Consider the following 17,523-nt stretch of genomic DNA (forward strand, 5'->3'; position numbering starts at 1 on the left):
AGTCTGATGTTAATGAGTGGAAAAAAAAAAAAATCAGATGGACAAAAGTCACAAATCTGGCAACTAGCAGTAAACATAGTCATTGTCAAAGCCTACAATGTAAACGAACCTTGGTGATGAGTGGATAAGGTATCAGTGGGGCCACTGGAAATCTGCGGAAAATCTGCGGAAAAATCCACGGAGATTTTTTTTTTTAAAAATAGATTGCACACTACTCTGAAAAACAATGTTTTGTATGTTTGTACTACAAAGCAATATTGTATTGCTGTGATCTCATTTCTTTGATTCAACAAAGTTACAGAAGAACCTCGCTAATTCTCCCTTTGCTGAACACTACTTAAAACACATAGTGATGTCTCATGTTAGTAAGACTTCACTGAATTACAAGTGTACTACAGGATATTAGTACGCTATGGTAGCATCAGAAACAAGGCTAAGCTACACTTGCCAAAATAAATAAGTGTATTTGCAGTGGGTATGTCTTGATTTTACTTACTCGCTAATTCGCAGAATTTGGTAGACTGCACCTGCTCTTATATTTAGTGCGAATTAGCGAGGTTCCCCCGTGCTTGAAAATGAAAACCAGATTCCACTCACTCTCAGCTCCCCGCACACATTTTCAACTCCCCCACAGCAGTCATGCCTTCACCCAGAAGAACTAACAGCCTCTGCTGCTAACACCAGCGGGAGTCATCTTCACTCTTCAGGGGACAACAGCCCCAAAGCTGGTGAGTTTCCACACCCCCCTCACCACCCCCACAATATCTGCATCCACCTTCCCTTTCCCCCCCACCCTCAACAGTCTTTCTCTCCCCTCTCTTTTATGGACAAGAGAACATCTCTTCACTCCCACCTCTATCCACACAGGCCAAAGATGGCAACTTCCAAGTTTCTTGTCTTCCTTCCCATACTGGGAAGGATGATGGGGTGCAATTTCACAATTGCTGTGTATTTTAAAAGAGCTTATTTGGCTACTTGACTAGCTCAGATTTGTAAAGTTCTACACAACACAGAGCCAAGAAAATAATGCTCTGTCACAGGGACATAGCACCCAGCTCTTCCACGACTGCAAAGGTCTCTTACCATGTTTAACTACCTGGCATTATTCATGGCCATATATATATAGATATATATATATTTTTACCCACAGGACAATACACATTGTAACAGTGCTTGTAACAAAAAAAATACAGCTGACAGCATTAGACAGTGACTCGTTTTCAAATTGTCATTGAAGAAAACATCTTCTCCCAAAGGGAGGGAGAGGAAAGAAAAACAAATTCTCAGCTCAGCACTTTTATACCTCAGGTCGGCCATGACTAACAATGTTGTGGTAAGACAGACTTGCTCCCTGAGGGAGATGTTTCTTGCACCACACAAACTCCATAAGCATTTGAAACTGCATCATTGCCTTGGAACAGGTACTTTGCAGAAGACTTAAGTAGGTAAAAATCTTGGTCAAACAATTTTCCAATCTCTTTCATATAAGGTGCAGAATGGTAGGTGGGAAAGCCTTTTTTCCCATGGTTAGAAACTTCGCTGGAAAAGCTAAGCCTGAGTTTGCTTATCCTTGTTCCCCCTTCTCCATTTTGTTTTAGTCCATAAAAAGGTCATTCACAGAAGCAGGTCTAAACCAGAACATTCATTCCTACTTAATGTGGGTTTTTTTGCATTGCACAAGATAGGAAAGCTGGCTGACCAAATCCAGCCAAATTGAGACGTGTATAAAAGTGATTTTGTACGGCAGGAAGATTACAATATGCCTTTCATCCCTGAAGGATCCCTTCAAGGACATTCACAACTAATGAAGTGCTTCCACATATGGGTAGACAGCTGCAACCAGTTGGATCAAGGCACACTACAAGAATTCATACTACAAGCAGAGAGAATTTTGTCAAAAACTACCGAATTCGTGGCATTACAATAGTGCCCTGGCATCTTTCACTGGAAGTGGATGTTATGCAGGAACTCTTTACAGTTATTTTTTAAGTTCTTATCTGAAAAACCCTACATGCACATACAGATTAAACTGCACTAAATTCAGTATTTCCACCTTCAGAGGGATGAAAGGTCGATTCACAGTCCTGCCCAGATTCAAACCTGTTGTTCCAAGAAGTTTAGGTGCTTAAATGCCTAAACCATCCTGAAGGGATGGTGTCTATAACTGACTAGCTTTCAGCTCAAAAAAAAAAAAAAAAAAAAAAAAAAAAAAAAAAAAAAGGAAACTGCTGCTGACATCAACGCTTGTTGATTTGTTTTCTCATCAGAAGTTTAGGTTTAAAGTATTTGCACAAGGTTTGGCCATTATATAAAGGTGAGTTGAAGAAAAAAAAAAATCTGTTTTGTCCAAAATCAAAACACATACGTCCTCCTTCTTTTCCTTTTTCTTCTTCCTGGGGTGAGAGTCAGATTCCTGGGAGGGGGCATTGAGCTCGCTGGAATATTCTCGTATTAAGACTTCAATGGCCCCTTTAATTATCTGATCTCTTCTCTTTGTTTCCTCATCCAGTGCTTCATCATCGTCATTTGTTGTCTCCGGTCTGGAGTTCTACGGAAAAATGGCAAAGTAACAGGACTCAACAAATTGAGAATAATAATGGCTTTATCAGAAGTTCACCTTTCATTATCACATTCATGCCCCTACAGTATATACTATAAAAAAGCAAAACCCCAAACAAAAAAAAAGATTAACAAACCCATACAAAAGAAAACAACTCACCACATGAAAACCAAACCACCTACAAGTAATTATCAATTGCATTGTATTAGTCAGATCTTTTCGCACTGGCAATACCACAGTTTACTGCACAGTTTTATGGAATGGCTGCAGAGAGCAAGTATAGGATTGCATAATAACATAATAAAACAGAACAGAAAAATAGTGATTAAGGCACTAGACAGGAAAAGAGAGCGCACCCACACACTCCCAGAAAGGCAATCACTATAGTGCAGCTCTTGGTCAAAAGTTTTGTGTTCTATGTTCCAGAACTTCAAGTCACTTCAACAGCAGTTCCTCAAAGCTTTCTACTTAAGTGCCATGCAATATAAATGCCTACCTAAAATTTCCAAGCTGCAACTTCAAATGGGAGAACTATATTAAAGAAACATCATTAGGGAAAACATTCCTTGCACGACAAACTTTTTTATACTTTTAATTATTGTTGATCAAGTACTTCGCAGTTCCTCATCTTTTTGCCCCTTTCAACCTTGTAGGGAGGAAAAGGAACACAAAGAAGTACCTTTCACTAAATATAACATGAAAGGGTAGAATGATGATCTGCACACTGAGCAAGGTAGCCCACCTCTTGGTCCCCTGAATCTTTTAGAAAAATGGAGTCTCACCTGAGAATCCAGCTGGGTATCCCGTCAAGCGGTAAGTTGGTGGGTGGAGTGAGGGGGAGGGAAGGGTCTGATGGAGCAGCAGCTAAGAATGAGGGGGAAGGGAGGATTCAGTTGGAGCTGAAGAAGCTGCCAGGCCAAGGAGGAGCAGGCTGAAAAGGGCTAGAAGGTAGTGACAGGGGGTGGAATTGAAGAGATCCAGGGAGAAGTGATCAGGGAGAGGAGCTAATTAGATGAAGGTCTGCTTGGTGTGTCTCTATATGAAATTGTGTTATAGTATACATGTTTGATTTCTTAATTGAAAATATTCACAAAAATTTGCAACTTTTGGATCCAAGTGGCACCAGCACACCAATGATGGCATGAAAGGAGTCACAAGCAGTTTGATTACAATGCACTTCGTCAATACTCCTCAGCAATTCACATCCTTTCTCTGCACCACAACAAAAAAAAAAAAAAAAAAAAAGAGCAAAAACCCTACCAAATCCAGCAAAACCCAACAAAAAACATGGAGTTAATCTCATTCTACAGTTCAAGAGAATGGGCTCATACAGCTGCCTTCACCTAAGCCACAAACAGTACCTGCTGCTCTATTACAATCAATCCCCTCAGACTGACTGTAACTCACAGGGGCTCACAGAAAACAAAATTCCTGAGAGATGTATAAGAACTCCAGAAATACTTTAAGCTTGTTTATAACATCAGCTGTGAAGTACAGTATCACAGGTGACGCCAACATGAAACAAGGAAGTACAGAATGAAAAGGCAGTCAAATCAAGCCCTTACCTAGGCAAGGAGCTGGTACAGTACTCCACTCAAACATCGCAAAGGAAAGCAGTAAAGCACTCTTTTACTAAGCCATTGCATTTAATCCCATGCACGGGGTATGCAAAGACACGTCAAGTACTTCATGTCATCATTATGCCTCTACTTCTGGTTAGGTAAAATTAAATAGAAGTATCTGTGTTTCCACTATAGTCTACATAAAGAAAATGCCAAACTGGAATTTTAAAAATTTACCTGCTACAGTGTGATTAGCATTTTTAGTTTTCTGAACAAGAGCTCTTCTCACTTTGACTTTACAGAAAAAAATTTTAAGTGATATATTAAGGCACATGAAAAACTTTAGGAGTTAGAGACAAAGCACAACTTGATTGGGGTTGAAATACACTATTTCAGCAAAGAAATGGACACAATCAATTTCAATGCAAACTTGTCAATTAAGTATCTTGGAATCTCAACAAGAATCCAACATACCAAATTATCTGCAATTATACCAGAACAGATCCTTAGCTTTAGAAAGGAATAATACAAAACTAATTTTCCAATCTATTAAATGTCTGGAAGCTGCCCACTGCCTGATAACTGTCTCTTCTACTGAATCATCTACTTCTTTCCTTTTCATTGATTTGTTCCAGAAGATCATCAGTGGAGGGGAAAGAAACCTCAATTCCTTTCAGACAGCCAATTTACAGACTGACAGAGTAACTTCTTCTAGGGTTTAAGTACTTTCAAGAGTTTCTAAACAAAAATGATGCAAAAGAATCAAAATACACAGCACCTATTACTATATTTTATAATGAATTACAGAATTGATTCTAGAGATGTAGTTGTAGCTTGCAGATAAATTCAAACACTACGGAATTAAGAGCTTACACTTCTCTGCCTTTCAACATATCTTCAGACTCATTAATGTGATTCTGACAAAATCCTAAAAGGAATTAAAGACAGAAAGGAGTAGAAACTGAGACATGCTCAGTCTGATCTAGCAAGTACATTACACTGACATCCTACCAAAAGGATGCAAATCACACATTATATACATACCCCATTAGATGCCTTTTTCTTTGCTTTCCACTCATCTAGCTGAGCCTTTGTCTTTGCATCAACTTTGACCAGCAGCTTCTTCTCTCCAATCTGGAGGTCATGGAGTAGTCTCAGTGCTCGTAGTGTGGAATCTGGTTCTTTGTACTCACAAAATCCAAAGGCTGAAACGGATGATTGAAATGAGAAGTAAAATCATTAAAGCTCTTCAGGTAATTACTTTTTGAATCAATTACTTACTTTGAATCAATAACCTTGGAACATAGGCACTTATTTTTTTAAAAGCCAGGAGTACATATCATAGAAACTCAAAGTTCACTCACTGAACTCATCTTTGATATAATTAACAGTCCAGTAAATCAGATGGAACCAGTACACACATTGTAGATGTCCCATCCCTGGAAACTTTCACAGTCAGGTTAGATGAGGCTCTGAGCAACCTGATGTAGTTGAAGATGTTCCTGCTCTTTAAAGGGGGTTGGACTAGATGAACTTAAAAAGGTCCCTTCCAACTGAAACAATTCTATGACTATGTTTATAAAGCTTTTGACATATCTGTCTTAACTAAGAAATGTAGTCTATATGATGACATCTCAGGTGGATTTGCAATTGTCTGACAGCCAAGGGGGCATCAGTCAACAGCTCACTGTTAACCTAGAGGGAAGGGTATTTCAAACCAGGGTCTTCGAAACAGTTACATGAAGTTTTAAATGAGAAAAACATTTTATGACAGCAAAATAAAAATGTGTGATACATAAAAAAGCTGAAGGAACTAAATTACATCCTTAAAAAGAAAAAAAAACCCCACAAGCCTAGCAAGATATGAAAACACAACAAAAAAACCAGTAACCAAAACTGTTTCCTGCAATCACTGGAGAAGGGTCACAAAAAATGAATCATTTCAACTTGACAATAAGGAAGGTAAATTTTACATCAGGAAAACCTCCTTCATAGAGAAGGACAACACATATTATTGGAAGTGACTTGTAACAGTGTTAGAACAGTATCTTCCTTTGGGGACTAAGTCCAAACCAGCGAACCTTTCTCAGGAATAGTCTATAAAATCATTCCATTTCAGAAAAGAAAGGTAAGCAAACCTAGGGCTCCCAAGACATTTTTCATTTAAACTTTCTCAATTTTATTATTTTATTCTGTCTCAATTCCAGAAAATGCTAGCCCTTTACTAGAAAGTATTTAGCAGCTATCATATCACAGTATCTTAAAATACAAAATGATTAAGAATAGCAATGTGTCAAGATATTAAAACAGATGCCAGGTAATAAAAACAAGAGTATGTCTAGAGATTTTGAAAAGCATGAACAGTTACCTTGAAGTTTTCCAGATGCCCCTTGCACTCTCTTCCAACTCAAAACCAAGCCACATTTCTGCAATTCAGAGAAATATCATTAATTTTCATTTTATATTCAAAACATTACAAAAACTTAACCACTTTTTGCAGATTATCAAATTAAGAAAGGGTAAACACTACTAAGAATAAAATAGGTCTATATATTCACAGGCATCTATAGTGTAAAAAAGCTGTACTCTTCACGTACTGAATTCAGGCATAGTGGGCTGCTATTCCAGTGAGTGGGAATAGTTCTGCTTTTAGTTTCAATACACTGCTTGTGGGTCATTACTTTATTCATCAGCCAGGGATGAAATTTAACAAGCAGTCTGCTGTACTTACTGCTAGAAGCTGCCGTATGAGCATGTCTGAGGCCTTCTCCGAAATGTTGCCTACAAAAACAGTTGTAGTGGGACCACAATTTTCATCATTTTCTTTGTTCTTTAAGCCAGGATGGTCTTTTCTGACTCCCAAATGTTTTCCAACCATAGACACTGTGGTAGGAACTAATACCTATAAAGAGGAGGAGAAGTTTAAAAACCAAACCAATCCAATGCTTTATTTTCATTTAAATACGTAAGACAAAAGATTTAGGGATGCACATTTATTTCAAATTTGTATTTTCATACAAAACTTAGTTAGGCTTATGGAGTAAGACACCAATAAGCAGTTCAGGCTTTAATACTTGCTACAACACAAAAAAAATGGCCATTTTCTGGCAAAGGAAGATAACAAGAGGTGTAACTGAACACAACCACTGGAAGACTCAAGGTGAGCATCCAGTAACATTAGGTATTATTTCTCCTACAAATAACTAGTTTGCAACATTTGAGTCGTTGGAAGTTGAATTACCTTACCTAACAGTGTAAAAACCAAGCTGTGAATAGAAAAGTAACTCTGTCTCAAAGGCTTCAATGGACACATGACACATGATCTTAAAGCTTCCACGCAGTGAATAAACAGTAATCAACACACAACCCAAAGCCTCTTTAGGTTAAGGAGCAAATATCTGTAAATTAACTGTACAAAGATAGGCATGATTCTCTGCTCCACTTTGCTGCACTTCTTTCACCTAAGATTTAACAGTCCTTATGCACAGTCTCTCTTCTCAGAACACCTTTCTAGAAGTGTCACTTACTAAAAACTATTTTAAAATACTTAATTTGAATGAATAAATACATGAATAATAAATTTGTTTCAGTATATTTGTCTTAAACACACTGGTTACCATGAACCTCCTTTAGGAGATAATACAAGCTATCCAAAAATTCTGTATTTTGGGGAGATTTCACTTCTGCATAATCACACAATTGGTAATTCACCTTTAAGTCAAGAAGTAACCTTTATATTTTAAGGCACACTTTTATCGACCCCAAAATCATAAACTTCCCTTCCAACTAGAAATTAGTAAGATAGACAAGGAAACTTTTCATTTGCGCTTCCATAGATGGATATTACATGCAACTATTCCTTTTCCTGCATCATGTAGACAGCAAGCTTATCTGTAAGCCTGTCAAAGCATGTGTTTTTGGACAACCCAGCAGTGCTGCATGATAGCCTTATAAGCCTGGATGAGGTAATGCCTCCACGGTACTATGTCAGGGCTACAAACTCCAGAGAAAAAGACCTGGAATCTCCCTGATCTAACTGTACTGCACAGGAAAAGCACAAATGATCCAAAGGCAAAGCTCAAACCACTGTATTTGAGAGAAGTACGTCTTCTTGCAAGAACAATAATTGCTTCACCTCTGCAGCTGGTAGCTCCAGACATTACTTCAAATTTTGTCTAGGTCAGAAATTAGCATAACATTTGCATTATAGTTGCACTTAAAATTAAGCATTTTCTTTCATAGTAGAATTCTGAGGGAATAGAGCAAAACAATAACACTGTTGACATCTATTACATTTTACTCTCCATTTTATTTGGCTATAATCTCATCCCTACTGTAATACTTACAGTTGGAGCAGGAGCCATAATGCCCATTGGTACAGGAATCATAGGGGTCCCTGAGAAAGACAACACATTAATATTAGTCTGCCCTGTTGAGAACTGATGAATACAAATGAAATGATTGCAGACATGATTTTCAAACTAGACAGCAATTTTGGTCAAATAAGAATTTCACAGTAATGATAACCAGTAATTCCTTAAGCATCCAAACAAAGCCTAAGTACACTAACATACTATAGGCATCCTGCTCACTTTCTCCTATTTCCATCTCAACTTTGTCACAAACAAATCTATTTTCAGACCATATTCAAGCCACAATATTGTTCTAGAAGACAGTGGTGTGATGAATGAGGCAGGGAATTCCTGAGAGCAAAGGCAGCTGATGTCCTACAGATGATCTCGTTCCCAGCTTACACAATTCCCACAGCACAATCGTTTCTGCATGTGGCTTAGGGATGAGGTCCTGTAGAGAATGGTACCAGGCTTCATGCCCCTATTTATGGAACAGCTTAATAAAGGCAGCATAAAAAGCCTCTATCGAGAAGCTACTGAATACTTCACTTGGGAGTCTCCAACACCTAATTTAGAACAATATTTAATTTAAATCATAATCATTAATTAATAAGAAATAATAATAATTTACATTAATATTTAATCAGATTAAACCATGTGATACCTCTTTTACACTACCAAATTCACTGGCAGCTTTAAGTACTATCATGAGCCAATATTTGATCATAAGAAGGGCTCTTTGTCTTCCCTTGCCAGCTGCTAGAGGTTAAATATATTACGTGAAGGGATTTCATCAAAACTACTGGTTGGTCAGCAGACACACTGAGACTTGAGAATAACGAAGTCAGTCTCATGTTCTTCACAGGGATCCTACATCTCCTTTTCTTTTCATTCTACAAAAAACTTCCATCATTTTTCCCTCTCAATCGTCTCCTTCTCCATCTTTCTTACTGCTGTATTCCTAAAATACTAAACAAACTTCTGCAATCTACTGTTCCTGGACTTGTTCCCCCACACTCTCTAGTGTTTAGTCCTAAAACACTTCTCCTCAGACACCCTCTCCAGTTTTTCATTCATCCACTCTGGTTTTGCTTTATTTATGTTATTTTTTATTTTCTCCAGCACTCAATCTTCTTCCTCAGTCCCTTCATATTAAGGTCATACTATCTCTTGTCCCTCCAGGCCATTCGGACAATCAAGTGTATTGCTCTCCCATGTTTTCAGTTTTAATACACCATGGCATCCCAAAGACTGTAGCAACTACTCCCTGACAAGACTCCAGTTGTACAGCCCTATAATTATTATAATTATCACAGTGGCTTTTAAAGTTACAACTCAGTAAACACACTTGTGTTATCATGGATAATTCTATGAAACTATCTGCCCAACGTTCAGCAGAAGCCACAAAAATCCACTCAAATATTGGGCATCATCAGGAAACAATGACCACAGGCATCATTTAGCTGCTACACAAAAGCTTAGTGCACCTTCACTTTCGACTACAGCCTACAGACCTGGTCTCTGCAACGCAAGACCGCCCAGCCTCAGAGAACAGCCTCAGAGAATAATGACTTCACTGGTGAAGCACCTGCTTTATGAGGAAAGGCTGTACATTCTGAGACTCTTCAAGTGTGGAGGTTTGCAAGGCATGGAACATAGCTGAGGTGTCCAAAACCACAAAACACAACTTGCCCAACTCCCACATCAGAACTGGGGCAGGAGGGGGACACTGAGTAGGCAATGAGTTTAAAGACAGATTTAAGAGTAAGAAAGCAGCACTTTCCACAGCAGTTAATGAACTGCTCAAATTTGGTCTAAGAGGTGACAGTGGAGATGGACAATATCAATCAAGAGCCAAAAAATACCAAAATGTTCATGACAGGTCCAGAAAAAGATAAAGAACAAACGAAAGATCATACTCCAAAATCCCTAACACTACAGGTGTATGAGGCAACAGACTCAGAAAGCAGACAGGGATACATGCCCATCCTACATACCGCCTTCTAGTCCCACTGCCCACACAATGCATCAGCCTATATGGACTGCAGGTCTGACCTACTACAGCATTTCTGGCATGCAAAATGAAGATTTTTACATCTCAGTGGTATCCAATAATCTTTTAGAGATTTATCAGAATCACCTCCTTATCAAATCTTCCACACTAATATAGGGAAATACTAGAACTTCCTGTTTTTAACAACTGTATTTTTAAGCAAAACAAAACACCTTTCCTAACTTCATTATTATGCAAACAAACTACTCCAGCTGAAACATTTCAAAAAATTACAGGCTGAGGTAACTAAGACGTGAAATTTTGACCAAACAGTTAGCTAAAGATAAAACTGTAAGCCACTAAAATTGTGATCTTACATATGGACTAAGTTCAGAGCAGACTTTCATAAAATCTCTGTAGCATTTTCAGCTCTACTGATGTGCTTATACTAAGAAGCAAGATCCATATACTCTACACGTCAAAATGTTCTCTGTACAGGTAAGCAAATCATGTTTCTCTTGGGCAGAGAAAAATTTTGTTCTCACCTAAGACCAGGCTTCTCCACTCTACATACCCTTCAGATTCCTAATACTAAAATGAGACTATTTAAACACAGCAAGAGAACAAAAAGATCTTTGTCACACATACTAAGAAGCAACATGTTCAGAGCAGAAAATTGTATCAGGCATTTAAAAATCTATTTCAGAAAGTTATTTTTTTAAGTATTTGGTGTTTTATACACTAGGATTCATAAACTGGAGCTAGGAAAGATATAAGGTATGATTTTACAATTCAACCTGACATTTTTGATGGCAGGATACTACCTAAACAAGAACTCTGCCTTTAGCAGGAAATAGCTAACATCTCATGGTTCTCAGGAAAAAACGTGTAGAAAAATTAATGCAAGTAAAGATTAGCCTGATAAATGATATGCAGAAATCTTTTTGTAGTTCAGCCATCTGTTTTTTGAATGCCTCTATTGTCTACAAAACACTCCTGCACAACACAGTTTAAGACAATACAGACAGGAGTTATTTTCTGCAGCCCTTGTGATGAATTCTAAAGGGGTAATTCTCTGATGTATTCCCCTCTCTCACTTGCTCTATGGTCTCCTGCCTCCAGTCATCATTACGTATACTCGCAATGTACAGAAAGAAAGTTGTTCCACACCAACAAGTTAAAATCTCAACTCAAAAGCAGAGGCTGATCTTACAGATGAACAAAGAAAAAAGGTAGGAATAGTTCTGGGAAGATTAGAAGGAATGATAAAGGTAACTCTAAGTTTGCAAGATGTGTGGAGGAAAGAACATAAGAAGCAAAATAAAAAAAAGTGGGACATAAAAAATGCAGAAAAACAATGCAAGAAGTTGGACCTTCTCTGAAAGTTACTCCTCTATTTTCACATTACACATACTCAGCATACCCAAGGGTTTCCAAAGGCTATTACAATGGATTACTGTCAAAACAGTGGCTTTGGAACACCTAATATTAACAGAAATCACCACTTAGCTTCAGTCTTGAATAAAAGCTCAAGAAAAGTCCAGTATTTCATTTCTGGTCAAAAGTAAACAGCTTTTGGTAGACCAAAAGGAGCTTGCTCACATGACATGATCTGTGGGAAAACTAGAAACTCAACTGCAATGTACACAAATCAGAGTTACTGAGATACATTATTTACAGAAGTTCCTGGCTTCTAAAGGAATTCAGAATAATATAAAGAAAATAATTTCTACAACACTTCCATATATTACTATAACTTACCAGGAGGTACAGGTGGAGGAAAACCAGGAAACTGTGGAGGTGGGATCCCAGGGGGAAGTGTTGGGATTCCCATAGGAGGGCGATTCAAATGAGGTGGAAAAGACATTCTTGCAGTTGCAGTCTGTCAAAAAGACAGAAAAGGAAACTTGTACTAGTCAGTTCTCAAATGTGAATTACAAAAGCAGTAAAGTGGTAAGTGTCCATAATGATTTTAAATATTTATATGGACATTCAACTACAAACTACAACTATTTTTCAACTTCTCTTTCCCCCAGCTATTCATTAAGTTACAGATGTAGTAGAAGTCTTCTTTCTCAATTAAAAACAGCACTTCTAAGGAAGTGTTTCAGAATGAAGTGAAAAACAAAGCCATATCTGACTCCTCATACCAATAAATAGCATTTAACAGTTTGTACAGTTTCTTTAAAATAAAGCTATGTTTGCAGTATACAAAAGCAAAAGTAATCTTGTAATACAATTTCAATAAAGCAAGTAGTTCTGTTGTACAAGAAATGATCACACACAACTGTAGAACAAGATGCCAGGAAGAACTGGGCCATTGCACTGCTCAGCACTAACAGGAGTTGTATTTAAGATGACATTGGGGACATCCTCAAATTCCAGCAGAGAGAGAGTTAAAAGCTTGAAAAAGGGTTCTGTGATCTATTTTTAACATACCAGTCCACCAATCTCCTAGAGCACAACTTGGACATTAGCCCACGAGCTGAGTGTCAACATGCCCCCATGCGGAGTAAAGATCATTTCAAACACCATTTTCTATTCAGATTGTTATTATTTTATATGCATATTACTGACCCTGAAACAGACACCACCCAGTCATAAAGCACTCAATATCACCCATAATACAGCTAAGGCATGCATTCTTGCTTCCAATATTATTTCAGTAACCTTACACAGTCAAGTCTTCACAGAAGGTTGGCCCTCAGTTCTAAAAAACCCCAAACTGCTCACAATATTACTGCCGAGCATGTACGTACATTCACACTGCAGTGAGGAAGCATTGGAGAAGTTCAAACACAGTGGATCATGTGGATATGAATCACAGAGACACAGTATCACAAGTGAGAGGAACCCAGTTAGCTGCTGGCAGAAACGTCTGCGTTTCTCATTGGACTGTACAGGCTGCCTTACAACCTCCAGCATCAGATCCGCACTGCAACTGCTTTCCTAACAGGCAGCTAGGAGTCAAAATTGAAGCAAGGCTGTCTCGAGAAACAGAGTTATGGTAAGCAAAATTCTGATACATACAACAGAACTGTAGATTATAACGTGCTTTCTTCAAGCCAGGAACACAATGGCACTGAACCCACAAAGAACAGAAAACAAGTTTTGCTGAAGAGAGATGTGCCTCCCAGATTTCTTCAAGAGCAAGCCACTAATGATAGTCTTAAACACTAGAACTAAAAGATAGCATCAGTACTCTACCGTAATAGTAGGTACATCTGAAAGATCTAAAAAATTATAATAACAGAATCACATAGAAAAACTTTTATTCCCTCACACTCTGGAAACAACTATAAGAGATCAATGTATATAATGGACTGGAAAGGATTAAAGAGAAACCCAAATGTACCTGGTAATACCTTCTAACATCAGAACTTATTTATTCTGGTCTAAGAACACATATATAACCCTATCACATAATTCATTCAAGGAAACATTTACAACTACATCAATTACACAAGGTGTGTGATGAGGGCATTCATTAATTGGCCCCAAAGGGCATTTATCAGTATCTCGCCAGGCAAAACAATGAACACTCCTGTGACACAAGGTCTAAGATGGCAGAAGAAACAAGAGAACAAATGCAAACATTTTTTCCACAGTTCAAAAAGTTTTAATGCAATATAATAAACATAAAACTTCCCCTCCCTTTTAGAATTCATATGCCTAAGAACACATTTCCTTTCTGTAATTCCTGAATTTTTAAAACTGTATAGGCAAAGAAAAGCAGCAAAGATGTACACCATTTTCTTTTTTAAAAAGCTGCTTATTGTCTCTTCAGACTACGTGCACATCAGCTGATATTCATCTAGAATCCGGAACTTGTATGGTATGGAAGGGAACAGAACTCCCTTATCTGCCTTGGTATCACTACTTGACACTTTCACATGAAAAAAAAACCAAACCAAACCAAACAAAAAAAACCAACAACAACAAAAAAAAAAAAACACACAAAAAAAAACAAACAAAAAAACCCAACAAACCAACAGAAAAAGCCCAAGATTAAGATCTTTAAGGCTCTCAGTTCTTATCTATATTACAAGATCATAAAACAAATGGATAAAATTCAAAGCTCTTTTGGGGCAGATGGTACAAACAATAAGCTACTGCATCTGAAATGGCTCTAAACAGGCTATGACAGTTACACCATCACAGGTCCACAAAATGTTACGGCATGGTCAGTAAAACATAAAAGAACAATTGGGGAAGTAATTTTTCAGGCTGCCTGTAGGTGCAATCCCGTCTCTCACTCTGATAAGCACTTTATCTGAGCCACCATTTTGGAGATGCCAACAAAAAACGCCTCAGAACTAAGAGGTGCAACAGTTCTTTAAATTAAAAGATGCTAAAACATACCATACCCAGTGGATGTTACATATGCACAGAGAAGCAATTGTTTGGTTGGGTTTTTTTTTATAATTTAAATTTAAAAAGCAAAAATTTAGCAGTCAACAAAGTAACTGTTACTGCATAAAAGGAAAAAGGCAGTAAGAAGAGAACAAACTTAGTCTTTCAGTGTTCCGGGCAGATGATGTGAAACACTGTTATACATAGGGCTTCTACAGTTCATTTCAAAGCACTCCATTCTTTCTCCCCTCACGCCCCCAATATTTGTACAATTACTTGCACAGCAGCTAGAAAGCTGCCCTCTTACTGACTTAATTCTTACATGGATCCATCCTAGCAACTCTGCTGCCTGTGGCATTTAAGATCAAAACTAGAACTAAGGAAGGCCTTGGTCTCTTTCTCACTACTCTGTAACTACGGATGTGAAACCAGCAGAGAGAACAGTTTAATTCTGTTCTATTATGAAAGCTGTGAGGATCAACAGATACCAGGAACGAAACTGCTCACTGGAGAAGTGAGAGATCTGGACAAGGGAGGAAGATGCATCCAAGATGCTACAATGAAGGGAACTGCCTAACACATTCTTTTCTGTCAGGAGCTAGAGAACACACCGGAAATCTAGATACTCTTCCAACAGTAAAAGGGGCTCTGCATCAAATTTCTGAGCAACTACAAATGTAAGTTTAGGTATGAAAAGTTAGGAGATGCTAAGCTGGATCTATGTAGAACACACTTGTAGACATCTCAGGAACAGCACCTTGAACTTCTCTGCACACTGTCCTCCTATCCTGCCAGTACAGTTCAGTGATCAGTTTCTGATACATTTACTGTGGTGTCAGTAGTATGTATGGTGATGTTCCAACTCCCCCAATTTATTCAAATGTCTAAGTAAGAAAGTAAACAGTTCTGACATATTTTTAAAGCCTCAGCTGACTTGTGGAAGTATTACCTCTAGTGAAAGTGAATGTAAGCAGCATTCTTGACAGCTGCAGTTTAACTAGCAGCAGCTCTTTAAGCAGAAGTTTAATCTCTGTGAATGTTACAGTGGTCACAAAAATACAGGAGAAAGAAAAGCAGTGATCAGCTGGCCTGATGCCACTCAAAATACTGAAATAGTGACATCTTTAACCCCCAAAATGATGCATTTATGTCAGGTCTCAGACTCAAAGTGCAGTCATTTTAGACTCTGTGTCAGCAAGCAATACAATAGGAACAAGTCTGTTAAACAAAACTAATGAGACCCTCATGTCCGCCCCACTAAACCGAATACCAGTTTGTAGGTAAGAGCGCATTTTTCAATATATTTTCATCGAAAAGGAATCCAGCTTAACCACTGGAATAGCGCAAACCAACAGGAAATAAATTTCCCAAGTGATGACGACAGTCAGACTTCCTTCAAGAGCGCACCCTTGATCCAAGTTAACACAGTAACATAGGTGCACACTTTATTAGCCTTGGGCCATTTCTCCAAGCTGCAGATTAATTGTATGATGGATGGCAAAACATCTAAGTTTATGCAGACCCAGCTCAAAACCAGCCTGAGCTACTAACTAAGGCAAGCGCTACATAAACACGGCTATAATATTCCAGGTTCAACTTTGGCCCAGAAGGAGCTCAGCTGCTTTCTACACTGCACTTCTGACTTAAGTCCTGGTGGAACCAAGCAACATGCAGGGCCATCTGCACCAATCTTCTGAAACTTGGAGACAGTACAGGGATATCTGTATGGTTCTAAGGCTTGGTAAAATCCATTGAGACTCATTAATCCTGTCATGGTGCGATCCCTGCTGGGATGGAGCTTTGTCTACCAGGAGCACGCTGGCTCTGATTTAGAACTAAGCAAATGTAGAGAGATGGCCTTAGACACTTGATTCCAGCCCTGAGATGACACAGAACTCACAACTACTACGAAACAAGGGTCACCATCACCCAGACATTGCTGCCCTGCTCTTTATCATCTCTGACTCCTAAAAGTCCCAATAAGGACTGAGATTGTACTGTCCTGGCTGCAGTGTACTGTCTGTTAATGCTGTAATTTCTTTTTAAACCATAGTACTCTTTTAACCTTCTGTTTTACTAACCCCATTTTTTTAAATAAAGGGGTGAAGGGATATATCGTAAGTAGAATGTAAGTGTAATAAAAATTGCTAGTAACTGACGAGTTTTAAACTGACAATTCCATCATCTACTCAGGGCAGCATCATAATTCTACCAGTGTCACAGGATTAATATCCTTAGTATCTCTGCTTACATACCAGACATTTTATTTAAAAACCTGCAAAACATCATAACCATTTCTAAAACAGTGACATTCCCCATGAAGCAAACAGTTACAATACTTACTACTGTTACACTAAACAAAGTTAAAACTTACTGCAAAACCCCTCAAGTCTTAATGCACGAACAAACTTCATGTGTTTTAAGAATACATATGTGAAGTGTCATAGGAACAGTGACAGTACAGCTGATCTACTTTGATTTGATTTTATCTGATTTTAACTTCCCTTCAGTATTTTCCCAAAACAGTTGTTTTGCACCACAAAAAGTCTGTACCCTTAGTCTAGAGTAAGCTGCACAAAACAGCTGTGCAGGCTGAAGAAAATATATGCAACAAACCTGTGTGTTAAAGTCAGTACTATCACACAGGCTTGTGCATTGGTCTCTACATGATTTGTGGATATTTAAGCCAAAAACAACCTCCTA

At 38.2% G+C, this 17,523-nt stretch overlaps 1 protein-coding gene across 3 annotated transcripts in view; it reads right to left on the bottom strand.

Moving 5' to 3' along the window:
• Positions 1 to 17,523, bottom strand: part of RBM25 (RNA binding motif protein 25) — a 33,689-nt gene that overhangs the window by 14,522 nt on the left and 1,644 nt on the right. The window contains exons 1-8 of one of the 3 annotated variants that reach the window (XM_082283600.1): positions 13,227 to 13,377; positions 12,229 to 12,349; positions 8,469 to 8,518; positions 6,854 to 7,024; positions 6,491 to 6,548; positions 5,167 to 5,327; positions 2,366 to 2,548; positions 110 to 163 (exon numbers count right to left, since the gene is read on the bottom strand). In XM_082283600.1, coding sequence (XP_082139726.1) covers positions 110 to 163; positions 2,366 to 2,548; positions 5,167 to 5,327; positions 6,491 to 6,548; positions 6,854 to 7,024; positions 8,469 to 8,518; positions 12,229 to 12,349; positions 13,227 to 13,250 — 822 coding nt within the window. In that variant the 5' untranslated portion in view covers positions 13,251 to 13,377. Of the gene's footprint in view, positions 1 to 109; positions 164 to 2,365; positions 2,549 to 5,166; positions 5,328 to 6,490; positions 6,549 to 6,853; positions 7,025 to 8,468; positions 8,519 to 12,228; positions 12,350 to 13,226; positions 13,378 to 17,523 lie in introns of those variants that run through there. The other 2 variants (XM_082283601.1, XM_082283602.1) reach the window with 2 other exon arrangements.

Source organism: Coloeus monedula (assembly GCF_965178545.1).
Source record: "Coloeus monedula genome assembly, chromosome: 6".
NCBI lineage: Eukaryota > Metazoa > Chordata > Aves > Passeriformes > Corvidae > Coloeus > Coloeus monedula.